Genomic DNA, 17108 nt, shown 5'->3' on the forward strand with positions numbered 1-17108 from the left:
ATCACCGACACGTAGGAGATGTTGCTGGGTGCCGTTGTAACTCCTGGCGCGTAAAACTATCTGACATATCTACTTTGCAAATTCTGCGCAGCGCAATTGAGACTTGACAATAACTGAAAAGCTTACTTGAGTCCCTGAACTCCTTTCTTGTCGATTCGACGGCAATCAATCCCCAACATTTCGAACTTAGCAATATAGTTCCAAACACAATGAACACCGTAAGTCGAGTCGCAACTCTAATGCTGTACGAAATCATGTATTGGTGCTAACCACGCACGGCGGTCCTAAATACAGGTCAAGTCTTTCTGGTATGGACAATCGTCCCGAAACACAGAAGCTCGAATTTTTTGACTGACTAGATTTCTGCATCCTATCAGGGCTGGCTGGGGAGCTTTGTGCCTTGGTAAGCGAGCACTACACACATCACAGCTTGAGTTCGATTTTGTCTGGCATATATTCTAATCAGAAGCCAAAACATTCAGCCGGCGGCGGAGCATATGTGTTCGCAAAGCGCAGCATCAACGCAGATCGCCAGGCGCGCTGGGACGAGCAGAAGCGCAAGCGTGCCATGATCGAGTCGCTCGAGCATTCTGACAACATCAACAACCTCAAGCCCTCGTCGAGCGAATCCCGCAGCGCACCACCAAGGACAGATACGGCTGGCTCGCCGAGTCAAGAATCTAACTCAGATCCAGCGCCGACGAGGCACGCGCCAACCACCGAAGGGGAAAGGGTAGTGGAGAAGAGCAAATACGAAGCTAGTCAGCCGTTTAGGAGTATAAAAGGGGATAGATTTTCGTGAGAAAGACGAGGAAAACCCTTGACATGAAAAAAAAGGGCACATGCATCCAGGAAGGGATGCGATTTAGATAGGATGTTCACCTTGGCCTAGCAGGTACAACTGGTCTTTGCCCATGAACGAAATGAGAACGAACCGAGAAGAATGGGTTGTATAATATGCGGGTGTAATGCAAGTTAGAAGTCTCCCCTCACAACAGAGCTACCTAGGTATTTACGATCGACATGTGCCACGAAGTAAGTATATCTCAAAATAGAGTAAACGAATGAAGATTGTAAACAGATATTGTATGTTAACAATCGGTGATCATGCTGGAGCGCTGCCTTATATAGTCACCAAGAGTTTCAGCACCAATTCATCCGATGTTCTAATATAAAATCTCAATGTCTATACGCTTTCAAGCCTGCAGTCTCGACATGCTTTCTGAGTAGAATCGGAGGCAATAACTTGTCGAGGCTCAACATGGTAGGGTAGGTACAGTAAGTTAGGTAGGTACCTCTTGGAGCTTAGCCTTGAAACCCTTGGCTTGGCGCATGAGCCCCACAACTACATGTCTAGCGTATGTCCAGGGTTGTTGCGCGTGTCTGAACTCTGAAGACAACCTCACAATCCGCGCATCATCCCTCCCTTCATCGAGCCTTCAAGTTTGACAATCGCATTTAGCACCAGAAGAAATGAGTACAATTTGAGAAGCATTTTTTTGTTCCTTGAAACCGTTCGTCGAAAACCACCAAAGATAGGTCACGCCAAGACACCACAACCAGAGTCCGGCGCAGGTCTATTCCCAACATGGCGTCGCCGCAGCTCGTCATAGCGAAGGCGTCCTTCTCGGCCGTTCTCCTGCGGCCGGACCCTACAAGTTGCACGCGAGACGAAATCGAGCACTTTCACACGCTTCTCAATACGGCCATCACGAGGTGTTCGCCAGCCAATGTTCAGGTTTGGAACTACACACATGCACACAAAGTGGGGGGGAAGGGACTTGAACAAAGTCCTGTTTCCCCCCGTCGATCTACCTTGATGAAAGGGAGCCGCAGCTAAAAGTTGATGTTCTCCATGCTCTTTGTCGCTGCCACAAACAGAAATGCAAGCAATGGATTCTAAGCAACCTAGCAACTTCGCCAAGCCGCACGGCTGCCCTGGGAAAATACCTCGTCGCCTTGGTCGACTCGCTCAGCACGTCAACGTCAACATCATCCGATTCCAGTACGGCGGCCAAGAAGCCGTCCATCAGGCGGCGGCGGTTACACGTCCTTTATATCATCAACGACGTGCTACACCATACACGCAAACGACAGGATGACGATACTTTCGTCTGTGGCATCGAGCCCAGCCTGCCTGCCCTTTTGAAAACCGCAGCTTCTTTTCCCAACGCGCCGAAGCATATCAAGAAGCTAAACGAGCTCGTCAGTCTTTGGAACACTCAGAACTACCTTCGGGATCCTGAGCTCTCCAATCAGTTGCGCGATGCAATCGCACGTGGACAGCAGGCGGCCCTGGAAACATCTCGCGATGCGCCAGGCACCGAGACTGGTCGCGATTCGCCCAAGAAGATATCTAAGGAGGTGCCCTTCGTCATGCCGGCAACCCACGGCGACCCATCCACGGCCTGGTACGATCTCCCTGCTGGCAACTGGCTCCCGGTGCTTGAGCCCAATTCGACCCGGCCGATGAACCCCGCCTTGATCAAGCCTTTACAGTTGGCTTCCGGACCTGCCGACAAAGGATTGGTTGACGCCGTTAGTCGTCTGCTCGCTCGCGTGGACCGCATCTATGGAAAGGACGTGCGCCTCGCAGATGACGCCACCCCGGGAGAGTACCCGGCCGTGGACATTGACCAGATGGGCGAGCGCGTGGAGCTGGATGAGATCACGGGCGAAGTGCTCGATGGCGAAACCTATTATGGCTGGTCACGTGCTTTTTGCAAGAAGATGAAGGCTCGAAGGCAAGGTCGGAAATCACACAATCCCAGCTCAAGAAGCAGGTCACAGTCTTCTCGGGATTCCAGAAGTCTGAGTCGTGGTAGAGACCAGAGCAGGAGCCGAAGCAGTCGTTCAAGGAGCACTTCACCACATAATTTTAAGCGCCGCCGCGTCAGTCGGTCTCGTAGCCGCAGCCGAAGTCCCTCCAAGGGCGGGCGCAACAACCGCAACCGCGATTACTCCTCAGAGAGGTCCCGCCGCCGATCTCGTAGCTATTCGTCATCACGATCAAGGAGCAGAGATCCTCGCCAGAGGTCTCACGACGGCCCGCGTAGATCGCCTTCACCAGGATACTCTCCACCCCCCGCAAACGCCCCTGCAATTCCGCCTCCGCTGCCGCCTCCTATAGGGACTTCAGGTAACTATAACAACATGGCAGTTCCTCCGTTCCCACATCCGCTGCTACCAATGCAATTTCCTCCGATGCCCGGTATGCCAATACCTATGCCCCAGCTGCATCAAGGCTACGGAGGCATGCAGGCGCAGGGCTCTGGACCCCTTCATATGCCCGGTTTCCCTGGTTCATGGCCGCCGCCGCCACCGCAACCCCAATTCCCTATGCATAATCAGCAACAGGCCTGGGCTTGGGGTGGGGCATCTATGCCACCTCATAATCAACAACAGCAATATCCCAACCAACAGCCGGGCATTGGATACCAGAATCACGGTCGCGGCGGGGCAAATAACAACGGAGGCTTCAGGGGCAGGGGTGGTTACAATCAGAACAGAGGCGGTCGTGGTTGGTAGTGTCTGGAATAAAACGGAGGTTTTTTTTCTTCTATTAAAACACAGCAGACACAGAAGAAGGCATGGATCTTGTTTGACTTTGTTATACTGAAAAAAAGAAAAAGAAAAAAAACTTTAATTAGTTTTAGAGTCTCCGGCGTCGCCTGGAGACGTTTTCAGCCGAAACGAAAAAAAGAAAAAAAAGAAAAGAAAAAGAAAACGAAAGAAAAAAGCGTGCTGAGCGATAATGCTCTGTATGGTAATGCCGATCCTTGATCTCCAAAGAGACTATCGATACAATGAAAGTAGCTTCCATCTTTGCTGCCATTCTGTCAAATTGCACCCTGTGATGAAAGCAATTTCTGCGGCCCATGCTAAGTATGACTCTTCAAGATTAACAAGCAGCTCTTGAGCAGCAATATCAATGTTCCTTCAAGAACATTTCAAACTACAAGGAGCTCATTCGGCCATGTGATTGATCCATGTCGAAAATAGATGAAAGGTGTCTTTTGTTTTCCACAACAACGCAAGCACTCAGGGCCAATTCATTCCTGGCAAGCCCATGGGGGCGTCTAGCTACCTCTGACCCCATTTCTGTTTCTTGCACAGCCCTAAAAATGAGCCAGCGGCTTAAAAAAAAGAAGAAAAAAAAAGATAAAGCTGTACTCCTTCAACAATGATGACGATTTTGGGTATGCGTTGGAAGTTTTTTTACCTTCCCCACCGCCAAGTACATAAAGCCAAACAAAGGGGAGTTGTCCCCTTCCGCCCGAAATCTTGCCCCAGAAGTCGAGGCGCCCACGAATCCGAGAAACCAAAAGAGGAAAAACATGTAAGAAAGAGAAGTGAAAGCTGTCTATTAAGGATATTCAGGTCCAAGGCGAAGGAATCTGAGGTATGGAAGTATCGTTGGCGAGCCTCCAGAGTGCGCACTGTAGGGATGGTAGAAATCAAATACGCTCATCGCTGACTCCGATTCGATCCCACAGAGTTCTGTCTGTCATGCATGCCTGGGCGCCGACGTTCACCGTCCTGTAACTTCAAAGAGTCTAGCCGCTTTTGGTTATCGTCCGAGTGATCAACCTCGTCTAGTCGAGGCATCAGGTTCTGTGCAAGTCTCGTAGGGGGACCGGAAGGTTCGCCGGAACCGTTTGCCTTTCTCTTGTTGGCCTGTTCTGCGATTGCTGCCCACTTCCGCTCACGCATGGCCTCCCTAGCTGCCGCACTGTTCTGCTGTTCAGTGTACTCGTGAGAGCAGTCATCGAAAAGCTGAGGATTTATCTCCATGAATAGTTTCATGGCGTTGTACACCATGCCATGAATGGTCCTGGTCCACCAATGTTAACATCAGGTCCGGTCATAGATTAAAAGAACCGCAAAAAATACAGAGACGTTGCTCTTACCTGTTCCAGTGCCCCTTAGAATTCTCGTACAAGGGGGCAAACATGATTGGCAGAATGATCTCAACATTGTCACTGACGAGGTTGCAAAAGTATTCGTTGTTCCAGAAGTACAGTGCCCTCTCCGCAACTTGAAAGTGCGGGCTGGCCACTGACTTTGCCAGCTGATGGAAGAGGGGCTCCTGGACTTTGGCAAACTCTGCAGGGTCCATCACCTCGAATATGTCCTCAACCTCGTTGAGGAACATGACTTCCTTAGTGCTGTTGACCTTGGGCCAGTATCGCAGCAAGCCGAGGACCACCTGAAAATGGAGCAGTTAGAAATCTTGGAAAAAGAGGAACCGGAATCAACTGTCGAATCAAAATATCAGTGGCAAAAGCAAACACGACATACCTCTTCTGTGAGAGAAGCATCTTTCTCCAAGAATTGAACGATACAGTAGGCGAGCTGAGGGTGATACATGCTCAAGCTTTTCACCTTGTGCAGAGGTATCAGCACCCTGGTCAGGAACAACTTGTGCTCCTCCTTCAGAGGAAGCGCGAATCCGTTGATAATAGATCCGAGAATCTCGAGAAGTTCCGCAATACCATTGAACCTCTCCGTCTCATATGTGAATTGGAAGAAGACGTTGTTTATGGACCGTCGAATGAAGCTTCTCAGGTTGAGGAACTTGCCGTAGATCCTATGCAGCGTTGTCTTCAAAAAGTCACGTTCGCGAGGATCTTCCGAGTCGAAGAGTTCGAGCAGTTGCAGCACAAAACTGTGGTCGATATAGGCCTTGGCGATGTTGGTGTTGAAATCTTGGCTTTCAATAAACCTGAGGAAGAACTCGTATACGACCTGAATATGTGGCCATGCTGGCTCGAGAACGGGCTCGTCTTCCTCCGGGTCGAACGCTTCACCCTGCGGGTTGATCGGAGGGGGAATCTGACGAAAGAGATTCTTGGCAAACATTTCGACAACCTTGGGATACATGGGCTCTGTGATGACTTGTCGGTTGTTCGCTACATAATCGAGTAGTTCGTGTAGCGCGAGGCGCTTGATCTCCTTGGGCTTGATATCGCCAGCCGCATCGTTGAAGTCGAAGATCACATTGCATTGGTCGATCTTTTGCATAAACAGATCCTGTCTGCGCTGCGGGGGTACCTCGTGGAAACCGGGAAGCTTTTCAAGCTCTCGATGCGCCGAGATGTCAAAACGAGACGAGTGCTGTCGCTTGGGCGTCCGCAGGCCCTCCGGTACATCCTTAGGGGTCTGTTGAAGCCGGTCGAACATGAGAGACTTTTGTCCAGCTTTGGGCGGAGCAAGATCGTGAGGCATCGTCTCGGCGGCACCGGGTGGGGGTACGTGCTAAAAGGCACAATTTTTTCGTTAGCGAGTCAAACAACTAAAGGTATGCCTACAAAGACTATCCCGGGCCAAGGCAACATACCGGTGCACCGCTTGGGCTGATTATTACGGTAGGCGGCAATTGTCCGTGCCGGACAGGCGTGCTTCCACCGTTCGACGCTGGCGATGATCCTCCCATTAGCCCGAACCTATCACTGCCTCCTTGGTTTTGGGTCATCGGTGGCTGACCGGAAGGAGAGGCGCCCTCTGTGCTATGTGGGCTTGCATTGTTGGGCGGGAGAGGTTTGTTGCGGATGTCATTCAGGGTCGAGCTCGATGAGGACGGGGTCAGGACGGGACTCTGGTTAGAGCCATCCCTCGAGGAACCGGCGGTTTGCGGCGAGGATGCGCCGTCCTTGGAGTCCTTATTCTTCTTGGAAGACTTGTTCGGGTCCTTGCCTCGCGAGAGCTGCAGGTAAATATTATGGTTAGCATGATGCTCCCCGATGGCGGGTTGTCGCCCAACAAATACTTCAATGCATCTATGATCCGAATGCGCAGGTCAAGTCAGAACAAAGTCCCGAAGCTGCTACTGACAACTTTCTGGCTGAACCGCCTCATCCTGAGAAGCGATAATGTCCGGCCGGAGCTCAGCAGATTCGAGACCGCAATGAGCGCAATTCGTCTTGTCGTCCAGAGCGGGGTGTAATGAGGTAACAGCACACGGGCAAAACAACAGCCGCAATCACAAAAAAAGATGCAATTTTTTATGCAAGATGGCAAGGGGAGCGGCTGGCGGAAAATTCGAATAGGAGAAATGAGGCAAGCGTGTAAAGTGTTTTGATGTCCTTGTTGTCGTAGCTCGAGTTGCATGAGAACAACGCTGGCTCGCTTGATGAGGACGACACCACAGACGCGGTCGAGCTGAGATGTCGGGGCGGTGGGAGGGGCAGTTTAGGCAAGGTAAGACTGGTGGGAAGCGCCGGGTTGTGGTCCAATTGGAGGGCGCTATGACTTTGCATGGGAGGGGACTGGCTGAGCAGGCATTAAGGTAGGTAGGTATGGGAAAGTAGGTAGGAAGTCGGCAGGTAAGGTAGGTTGGCAAGGTGGTAGATGGGATCGGCACAGCTCCCGGAAGATTGGACCAGCGCCGCCAAGTGGCTGAGGTTTGCTGGGTTTCGGGTAGGTGGTATGAATGGTGAGGTAAAAGGGGGTTTGGGGTAGATGGATCAAATTGCTGCAACTTCAGGTATGGTGAGTGTCATAAGAGTGGGTGGATGGACGTGTGCACGTATACCTGTCGCTCATTGTGGCAAGTCGAGGCTGGGACTCGGTACACACAGCCCAAGAGAGAAAGAGTAAAGACGCGGGCAGGAGAGGGCTAGCTGCAACTGCATGGAAAATGCGTGCGTTCCATCATCACCACGCAACCACAAGGCAGGGGTTGGGGAGGGAGGTGATAGATTGATTGGGGGGAATGAAACAGGCGACAAACAAGAAACAAAAACCTACCTCGCGCTTCAATTTTGAAAACATTGGCACGGCCCGTTGACCAAACGCTCAAAAGGGAGAAAAACGGCCTTTAGTTGATGCGTGCTGTAGAATCCAATTCGAGCTTTGTGGGATGTATCTCTTGTAGGTTTATGCGCTCAACGAGGTTGGGGGCTTTATTTTTTTGGTTCCTGGTTGAAGCCCGCGAGTGAGGAGAAGGCTGCTTGACGCTGTAAGGGGCGGCGTATTGTGGTGGCTGAACCGGGCTTGTTTGCGGGGAGTTGCAGGGCGAACGGGACGCGGCATTCGGCAGGGTCTCGCACTACTACGCACGGTGTAGTGTAATTCGCGGAGTGCAGCAGCAGCACTTGATTTACTGAACGGGGCCCGACGTGGGACTTCAATAAATCAATCAATCAGACCTTGCGATTGCTCAGGGACTTGTGTCGACTTGGTTTTCAATTCTGAAAGCTTGCGCCTAGGACCAACATCGACTCTTGAAAATTTTCACGTTGTTGCTTGGTTCGTTACTCGATTGATGGGAAACGTTTAAGGTACTTGGTAGCCAGGAGGCGGTGAAACGGGCCGTGGGTAAGGTTCTTGAACCGGAGAGCAACGGGCTTGCCAGACTTGGATGCGCTACAGCACGGCACACGGTAGTTTTTCGTTCCCTCGCCCGCTCCCAAGATTACCTTGGAAGAGGTAGGTATGCCGGTAGGAGGTATGTAATCAGGTAAAGGCAAGTACCCAGGATAGACACCAAAGGACACCGCACCTTCAAGAAGCTCGGTCGTTCGTTCGGTGTTTCGCTCTCGTTCGTCGGTCGGTTGGGATGAAATGTCGCGAGAGGGCGTTACGAGCCCGACCCGAAGTCGTATGACCCTGTTTGTTGGAAAATATAATTCGTCGCGCCGCGCTTGGATTGGGGAAAAGTAAGGTTAAAGGGTATGGTCGGAGGAGGTAGTGGATGGAGGTTTTATTGGTTTGGTCCCCTTGGGCTTCCCAGCGTCTACCGGTAGCTGGTGTTACAGATTGCCACCACCAGTTTGGAAGCAGTCAAGTCAAACCAGCTCAGCCTAGCCAAGTCAATACAAGTGGGCAATCAACCATATTTCCACCTCTGACCAAAAATCAAAGTCGACTACCTGCCTACCTACACTACAGGACCTCCATAGGTACCCTTACCACGTAATAATTGGGTGTTGAAGGCATTGCTAACGAATTCAGATAATCACCGTGTGCATCCAATGTGGAGATGCGACGAGTCCGTGCACAAGCCAATCTCAGGCCCCATCATCCGTCAATTTAATTTTCCCATTACCTTTACTTAGGTACTCTGTCGTGTCATGTGCAGTTTTACTGAGGCCTTAAGTGGTACCTACATGATGCAGTGACATCGGCTTTGCCCGCTGCGGAGACTCAACTTTTTTTTCTTAATCTGTTTGCGAGCTGAACTTTGGCAGGTGTCTTGTTGTGTTACGAGGATTAAAACACGGGAGTGAATCATCGACAATAGGATTGATGGATGATATCAACTTTCAGCAGAATTCAATACCTAGCCAAGGTACCGACTCTACCCTAATCTAGATCATCTGATTTTGATAAGTTGGTTTGAACTCTGCTGGTAAAGTTTAGCCACACTCGCCTTGTAAATCTACAAATCACCGCCAGCTACGAATGCCGTTCATTATCCAAGGGCATGGTAGCTTTTTTGGAGGCGTAATGCTCGTCTATGGCCGATGCTAGAGTGCATAAAATTCAATACAACACCGGCAGGCTGCATCTACAAGTTTCGAGTTGGTCTGCCAATTCCTATATGGAAGGAGCGGGATCTAGGCAGACTTGAGGTAAAGAAGGGAAGGAGGGAGGAGTACCAAACCCAACACGCGAGAAGAAAAAAAAAAAAAAAGAAAAAAAAAAAAAAAAAACCTCAGACTGCTCACCACAGTATTTTCATCTCGCTGCGAAAGTATAGACAGTCGGCCCAAGTACCCTAACTGGTCATTAATTGCATACCTCCAGCGACCATGATGCGGCGTCACGATGAAAACAACGTCCTCGGAGACCTGGACATGTCTTCGACTGGTTCAAGTAGCGATCATGCACCAGTCTATCGCATCCCAACCAGGACTGTCTCGGCTATTGAACATCCCATGTTGATCAAGGATCACGACAAGGCCATCAAGACGTTTGGCAGCAACTTCAATTTCGCCGCTGTCCTTGATCACGAAAGTGCCCAATTGTCGGTGCCATTGTACCCCCGCTACGATAATCCAGTGGTGCGGCCCATAATATCTCACAATGCGCCATCGCATAATGTCCTGCTCAAGATCGAAGTGCCTCGCAGGACTGGCAGGAAGCGAAAAAGAGGCAGCGACGGCCCTTGGCTCGAGCCAGGGGCTGAGAGAGCAGAACCACAGCACATGTATGGAGAGTCAAGACGACCCCGGATCATGTCGCAGAAAGGGCTTGACGAGCCCAACATGCTCCAGCGAAAGCTGCAGGACAATATTGGCAAGTACAAAGTCGAAGCCGTGGGGCTGATCAGGAACACACATCGGTATAGAGGTGAGATTACCTTCTTGAGATCTTGCGAAGTTTCACCACTAGTTACTGATAAAATGTTACACCGCTCAGGTCTGGTCGATTATCAGTACTCAACAGTGAATGCTCCGTTTATGAATAACATCATAGACAAGGTCCTTCCTGGGGATGGTCAGTTCAAAGGTGTACCCATGGAGCTGCTGGCTCGAATTTTTTGCAATGCTGACATCAGGTCAATTCCAGTCGCTCAAATGCGCAAGTTCACCATGGAGCCAGGGACTGCCAATCCTCCGAATGTAGAAATCGTACCCCCGCCAGTTTTCAGTCACATGAATCTTCCCTTTCACTACAACTACGCCCAAAACCCCTACGTCCGCACCGTACACAGAGAGGGTGGCGCAACTACAATCAACCTTACTGCCCGTGCCAACCATGCAGGCTACTTTATTGCGCATGATACATATCCGGCTCCGAACGCTCCCTCGAGGAATCCAAACGTCAAAGATCCACAGATGGCGGCTGCTATAGTTGAACTAAGCTTGGCCTTCGAGGAACGGCCAATATGGACTCGACGCTCGCTAACGAACCGTCTTGCGGCGTCTGCGCGATCCGGTGAGTTCAGTGAAAATATTATCAAGCATGCGATGCCCTTCTTTGCCTACCAGTTCAAAGGTGGACCGTGGCGTGACGCTGTTGTTCGGTATGGTGTTGATCCCCGTACCGACCCGGAGTGCCGAATATACCAAACCTTGATGTTCAAGACCCGCCGTGCCGAAGCAGGTAACCCAGATCAGCAATGGGCTTCAGTGCGCAGATCCGAGGCTTCAACTCGTAAATGGAGGAGGGCACCAACGCTCAACGCCGGCGGCCCCAAGAACGGGGAGAACGATGCGAACAGCCACATATTTGACGGTCAAACTTTCTGTACCGACGGAAAGGTCTGGCAGGTTTGTGACATTACAGATCCCCTGCTGGTCAAGATTTTTGCCAATGCTCAGGTCCGATCTGAATGTGAGGTATCTGGGAGTGGATGGTATCGTCGTGGCCTGTGGGCTAAAGCCCGTGCCATCATGAAGTGCAAGATGCTAGCCATTGCGTTTGGCCGGACCCTGTCCGATCAGGATTTCACTCCAGCCTTAGCTTTGGACGATGGCACTCCAGAGCCGACTCCAGCAACAGGCCAGCCTGTCTCGGGCGCATCAAACGTGCGTCTTGCTCATGTCAACGTGCCGCTACCTGATTTAAAGCTTACGGAAGCGGAGATGGCCGTCATCCGTGGCCATGGGCAGTCCCGCTTTAGCACAGCGGCTCGGAAACGTAAAAAGACCAGCCATGGCTTCTCGTATCGCGTGCCGCTTATCAACGCGCGCAGTAGTGCACTCGGCAAGGCCGCTACCTCGTCAGGCGCTACAACGCCAAGTCAGATGCCTGCAGAAGACTCGGTCGAGTCTGGAGGTCCGGATACTCCTCTTCGTTCTGTTGAGGACGTCATCAATGAGGATGACGACGAAGAGGATGATGAAGGTGATGAGGAGGGTGAAGGCGACGAAGATGAAGATGGTTACTTCTTGGACCGGGATGAGTTCAGTCGTGATAAAACAGGTGACCCTGCCTCAAAGTCCCCCTTTCCGAACCAGCAGCGAACTGTAAGGTTTGACCTGCCTAATCAAGACAATGAGGCTGGCCACGATAGTGCTGGACCTGCTCATTGGAACAACACTGCGGCAGTGGTCCCCAAGGAGATGGACAACGGAGATCATGAGGACGATGAAGAAGTAGATGAGGCAGACGGTTACATGGACTCAAACATCGGTGATGAGTTTGCAACCGACTACGAGGAGGAGCGAGGCTTTAGCAGCGCTGAGGATTACTGAATGCTGACCTCGTTTGAGAAAACTTCGGGGCTGTTCGAAGAAAATTTCCCCAATAAGCCGTTACCTAGTGTCTTTCGTATTCGAAAGGAATACCAAGTGGATTTGCACACATATGATCAGCTTGACCCGGAACGATTCTCTCAAGTCGATTATCTATCAGCTCTTCTGAATAAGTTATCATATGTGATGCGCTATTTATTAACTAAACAATTCCAAAACGAAATTTAGCGTCATACAGTCTAAGATTCCCCCTTCCTCGGCTGGCCAGGAAATAACAAATCAGCCCGGAGCACTGCCCAACTCAGGCTATAATGACCAAGAAATAAAAAAAGAAAAGAAAAAAACACTGCCAGCCCAAAACAAAAATCGCAAGGAATAACGTCTAAGCCATAAAACCTATTACAGCAATACTGAGGTGAGCTCCAGAGGTATCAGTGCCAAAACAATTAAATCATTGTGCTTGCGTTATCTTGCTTTTGTTTGCCTTCTGCTCTGCTATGGCCTTGACCCAACCCTCAACGTCGCGCAGAGCTTTGCGCGGCCACTTCCTGCGCTTGAGCAGGAAGCCTTGGATCTCGGCCGGCGAAAGCTGACCGGAGATGATCTTGGAGCCAAACTCGGCCGCTATCCTGCTCAGCTCGTCGGCATCGGTGATGGGAGTCTCCACGTCATCCTTTTCGTCTATAGCGTCCTGTTGTTTACCGAGGAAGAACCGGCTGTCCTTCTGTTGCTGAATATCCGTAAACGGCGGAGGCTTGGAACTCTGGTCGGTGGTATACATGCGCTGAAACAGCTCGCTTGCCTGCTCTTGCGTCGCGTTGCTAAAGGCCACCTGCAGGTCGACGCGGCCGGGGCGGATGAGGGCGTCGTCGAGCGTCTCGGGCCTGTTGGTCGTCATGATGAGCACGCGGCCCTCGTGCGACGCCACCCCGTCTATGGCGTTGAGCAGACCCGACAGGGAGATGCCCTTTTGCTCGCCGTCGCCGCCCCTGCCCCCCTTGAGGGCCCGGGCCAGATCCGTAACCTTCCACTCGCTGGGTCCGCTGGGTGGCGCAGCCCCGTTGCCGTTGCCGCCGGTCGTCGTGGTCGTGGTCGTGGTCTTGGTATCGGTTCTAACCTCGTGTCCACTCTTGTCCTCGGTTCTGCTCAGGCCGGCCGTGTCAATGTCCTCCAGGAGGACGACACACCTTCTCGGCAGGCTGTTGAAGAGGCTGGACAGGTCCTCCTCGCTCAGCTGCGGCTCCAGCAGGCTGATGACGTATATGTCGAGCCCGAAAACGCCGGCCAGCGCAAAGGAGAGCGACGTCTTGCCCGTGCCCGGCGGGCCGTGGAAAAGGTAGCCCCGGCGCAGCGGGATGCCGCGGTTCGCGTACCAGCGCGGCGTCTCGGGCTGCAGGTACTCGTTCATGTCGGACAGCACGGCCGCTTTTTGCTCCTGGTCGAGCACGACAGTGTTCATGGGACGCACGGGACGGTTGGCGACCGGCATCCACGAGTGTCGACCGTGTCGCCGAACCAGAGAGCTGTTGGGTCGCTTTATCATTGTTTTCGCGTAATGGTCCTTGTAGTAGTGCTCTCGGGCATGAGCGAGGAGCTCCTTAATCGGTTCTAAAATACGGCCAAAGGGGGAAGAGGTAGTTTTCGTTAGTTGGCTAACTTAGGCAGTGTTTATTGACCTACCAAATCTTGAGTACACAGGGTTCAAGTTAAGGGGGCTTACCTGGTGAAAGTCCAAAACAGGAAATAATCATAGTCTCTTTGTCCCTGATGGTAACAGCCGCGGGTGCAATGTTGCTGCCTTCCATTACGGGTTTCTGCCGCCTGTGAAGACTAAAGTACCTGTGCCGAAACCAGAAGCCGTGGATGCCAAAGGCGGGTATATATCGGGGTGGCTTTGATGGAAAAAGAAATTGTGTCAGTTGCAACGCATTCTATTTTCTTTCTTTTCTTTCCCCCTTTTCTGATTCCCTTTTCGTACTAAACCCGTGGATCTGAAACAAGACTCACCGTGCTCGCCTTCTGCTGGGAGAAGTTGACATATTCCTTGCCATCCTCCGAGACGGTCACCGGAACCGCCTTCCGCGTTGCAGCATACTCACCTCGATCGCCCTCCCACGCGGACTGGAGAGCCGTCTCGGCCATGAGCAACCTTGACCTCTCGGTCCGCGGCTGGGCGGCGAGCCAGACCATGACATGGTCAAAGATCTCGTCGTCGCTGACCACGGAGACGCTCGAAGTCATGTACTCGAGCACGAGCCCGTGCCAGACGAGGGACCAGAACTGGCGCGTCAGGCGATAGGTGGCCCAGACGAAGCCCATGGCGGTGACGAGCGCCGTCGGGTCGATGCCCAGGTAGGCGCCCAGGGTCTGGTTGACGAGCATAAAGGTGCGCATGAGCGGGTTGGCGTGCATACCTCCCCCGAGCAGGGGCATCAGGAGGCCCTCTATCCCCAGTCCGTTCATGCGAAGGCTGCCGTGGGTCGTCGAGGCGTTGCCGGCAGGGCTGCTGCCGTCTGCTGTCATGGACATGTTGGCGCCTATGGTCGGTGGCAGTAGTTCTTTAATAAGTTGGTTAAAGTCCATCTTTGCTGGGTTTTAACGATGGATATGATTGAAAGGGGGTAAAAGGGCTGTGTTTTTCTTAATAGAGAGGTGGTAGATGCTTAAAACCTGTCCGGCCTTTTGCTAGTCGTAGCACAAGCAAGCCAGCAGTCAAGACAAGGAATGCAGGATATCGTTGGTCTTATAGCCAGGGGAAGGGGAATGGGTCCCAAGACTAGAAAAGTTAAGCGATGCAGCTCATATAAGCAGCCTTATCTATGATGACAAGGTAGTGTCCGTCGCAAGTAAAGATGGTTGAGGTAGATATGGGTGTGGTTACAGGATGCAGAGTGAACAAACCGGCATCCCGTTGTTGCGAAGCCTCGTATTTGAAGAGTTGGGATTGATGTGAACTTACTTACAGGCTTCTGTTTTTTCCCTCTCCTCTTGTGCTACCGTTTATCTTTTTCCCTCTTTTCCTCTGTACCACAAAGAGTAGAAGTAGAAAGTACGTGCGGGTGCCCGCTGGCTAAACAAACTTGTGGTGAAAAAGATTGTACGTGTAGACTGACTTTTTTCTTTGTCCCGTCCCCAACAGCCTTTGCTATGTTTGTTTAGGTCTCCTTCTTTTTCTGTTGCCAGGCTGGCGCGGTCTCGAAAAAAGGTCTCGAAAAATCCAAATAATAACAAAAACAAAACACAGCTGAGTTGATTGTTTGGAAGTGTCTGGTTGTCTCCAGATGTACTGGCCCACAGGACTCTCCTTTCAACAAAGCTCTTTGTCTTGGTCTATTTTTTTCAGGTCAGGAATTACCAGAAATAGAACTGGGCGTGATGTGCACCCAAAACGGGAGAATGACGCCTAAACAGATATACCAGCGGCTATGAGTGACAGCAACCTAAGATGGTATAGTGGTTACACTTGTCCTGCCCGAAACACCACAGCCCAGAGACTTGGGATACAGGCTAGGATTATATGCTTAATAGGGCTGCAGGCAAGAGCGGAACAACACAATCTACTTGCCACTAAAGACACGACAAGTAAACTTTTCGATCTTAAACAACTTGTCATTTGAAGTTCTTTATATAAGGTATCTAGTTGTGCATCGTGGTATTTATATATGGGCAACTCGCAGAGTTTCAGTATTGGCTTATTGCCTTGTGTGTGTGTGTGTGTGTGTGGCAAAATGCAGTCGTTTGCACCAGTTGTTAAGACGAATCATAATCAACAATGAGTGGAAACAAGGCGGCAAAATAGAGAAAAAAAGAACTAGAACTAGACTAGTTCTACACTAAAAGAAATGTGACTTATCTCATTAGGCAGCAGGAACTACGACGATTTTAGGCTAGCCTAGTCTAGAACTAGTACGGACAAGGTAGAATGCCGCCTATCCATTAAATGGATGGGTTGGACAGTGGGTGACTCACACTGACTCCCCACGAAAGATGGATGCTAGGTACCTTATTTACTTAAGATGCTCATTATAGGTAGATATTCCAAAAAAAAATTGTTTCTCTATACTCACTCAGTCCAGATCCACCACAGAGCGAGGTACGAGTTTCTGGTCTTACAAGGCGCGTAAAACGTGGCGCAGTTGGCCACTATCATGGAATCTTTGTCCATTTGTTCCTATCCATACAACTAACTGTCCATTCGATTTTTCCCACAAAAAAGAGTCCACATTAGATGCCATAAATCCCGACCTTTTGCATTTCTTTTTTTTTTTTTGGTTTGTTGTCATTTCTCTTGTCGCTTTCTGAGACCCGATCCATATTGTCTGTTTTCCCTCCATCGGGGCTCTCCGGAGCACACTAGTCTAGGTATCGGTCGCCAGTTTCTTCACAAGTGTGTTGGTCGTCTATTTTACTCATTATGATCTACCAAGTAGAAAAAGAAAAACATCTGCCAACTGCATGGCCATTTTTTTCGACATGAGCCGCATGGAGTGGAAAATAAAAGTGTGCCGCCAAGCATCTTACACGGAGTTCTTAACCTTGAACCGATACCAGTGATGATGCTGTGCCTTAGGGATCCGCATGACGGGTTTGTGTCGCCAAGAGAATGGTTTCTGACTTGAGGAGATCCGAGGCTGCCAGTCACAACTTTTGAGGCTGTGCATAGGTATATAAAAAAAAAATTGGTGGTTACCCGTTGGCCAATATTCAGGACCCGTGGCAGCCCCAGACTTTGGGATCACCGCAGACCCAACGATCCAGGCGGGCCTTGTGTCACGCAATACACGTTTCTCTCAGAGATCGAATGAGGAAGTCGAAAAAAGCCCATTTTTTTGTGACATGCAAATCAAAGAGGGGGCAAAAGAGAAAGTAAGAGGGAGAGATACCCCAAGACGCCTTGGACTTGGTTCTTGTGCATGCGGCCGTCCGAGTGACCCGGAGTGACCAACTCCCCCCCCCCCCCCC

The 17108-nt window shown here is 51.0% G+C and overlaps 6 protein-coding genes across 6 annotated transcripts; 3 read left to right on the forward strand and 3 right to left on the reverse strand.

Annotated features, from left to right (window-relative positions):
- Nucleotides 1–1068, forward strand: PgNI_06894 (uncharacterized protein). The gene is made up of 4 exons (XM_031126913.1): nt 1–218; nt 295–308; nt 378–403; nt 483–1068. The coding sequence occupies exons 1-4, from the start codon at nt 210–212 to the stop codon at nt 800–802; spliced, it is 369 nt and encodes a 122-aa protein (XP_030981163.1). The 5' UTR covers nt 1–209; the 3' UTR covers nt 803–1068.
- A 520-nt stretch (nt 1069–1588) lies between these two features.
- Nucleotides 1589–3528, forward strand: PgNI_06895 (uncharacterized protein; the record flags this gene model as incomplete). The annotated part of the gene is made up of 2 exons (XM_031126914.1): nt 1589–1738; nt 1882–3528. 2 exons carry the CDS (start codon nt 1589–1591, stop codon nt 3526–3528), a joined length of 1797 nt encoding a protein of 598 aa, XP_030981164.1.
- Nucleotides 3529–3895: 367 nt separating this feature from the next.
- PgNI_06896 (uncharacterized protein) lies at nt 3896–7656 on the reverse strand. The gene is made up of 5 exons (XM_031126915.1): nt 6835–7656; nt 6341–6706; nt 5302–6258; nt 4911–5209; nt 3896–4834 (listed from the first exon to the last, which is right to left on the reverse strand). The coding sequence occupies exons 1-5, from the start codon at nt 7108–7110 to the stop codon at nt 4468–4470; spliced, it is 2265 nt and encodes a 754-aa protein (XP_030981161.1). The 5' UTR covers nt 7111–7656; the 3' UTR covers nt 3896–4467.
- Nucleotides 7657–9106: 1450 nt separating this feature from the next.
- On the reverse strand, nt 9107–9235 carry PgNI_06897 (uncharacterized protein; the record flags this gene model as incomplete). Its single annotated transcript, XM_031126916.1, has 1 exon — nt 9107–9235. The coding sequence occupies one exon, from the start codon at nt 9233–9235 to the stop codon at nt 9107–9109; it is 129 nt and encodes a 42-aa protein (XP_030981162.1).
- A 382-nt stretch (nt 9236–9617) lies between these two features.
- PgNI_06898 (uncharacterized protein) lies at nt 9618–12146 on the forward strand (the record flags this gene model as incomplete). The annotated part of the gene is made up of 3 exons (XM_031126917.1): nt 9618–10296; nt 10366–10443; nt 10516–12146. Exons 1-3 carry the CDS (start codon nt 9756–9758, stop codon nt 12144–12146), a joined length of 2250 nt encoding a protein of 749 aa, XP_030981154.1. The 5' UTR covers nt 9618–9755.
- A 135-nt stretch (nt 12147–12281) lies between these two features.
- On the reverse strand, nt 12282–14729 carry PgNI_06899 (uncharacterized protein; the record flags this gene model as incomplete). The annotated part of the gene is made up of 3 exons (XM_031126918.1): nt 12282–13754; nt 13867–14038; nt 14154–14729. The coding sequence occupies 3 exons, from the start codon at nt 14727–14729 to the stop codon at nt 12598–12600; spliced, it is 1905 nt and encodes a 634-aa protein (XP_030981155.1). The 3' UTR covers nt 12282–12597.
- Between the last annotated feature and the right edge of the window lie 2379 nt (nt 14730–17108).

Source organism: Pyricularia grisea (genome assembly GCF_004355905.1).
Source record: "Pyricularia grisea strain NI907 chromosome Unknown Pyricularia_grisea_NI907_Scaffold_4, whole genome shotgun sequence".
Lineage (NCBI taxonomy): Eukaryota > Fungi > Ascomycota > Sordariomycetes > Magnaporthales > Pyriculariaceae > Pyricularia > Pyricularia grisea.

Excerpts from the sequence above, each read along its gene's own strand:
- PgNI_06894 (XM_031126913.1), top strand. Across the intron at positions 404-482 it reads CTGGGGAGCTTTGTGCCTTG|CCGGCGGCGGAGCATATGTG; the intron begins GTAAGCGAGCAC and ends CAAAACATTCAG.
- PgNI_06896 (XM_031126915.1), bottom strand. The coding sequence starts at position 7,110 with ATGCAACTCGAGCTACGACAACAAGGACATCAAAACACTTTACACGCT. Across the intron at positions 6,707-6,834 it reads GGCGGTTCAGCCAGAAAGTT|CTCTCGCGAGGCAAGGACCC; the intron begins GTCAGTAGCAGC and ends ATTTACCTGCAG. Across the intron at positions 6,259-6,340 it reads TCAGCCCAAGCGGTGCACCG|CACGTACCCCCACCCGGTGC; the intron begins GTATGTTGCCTT and ends TGTGCCTTTTAG.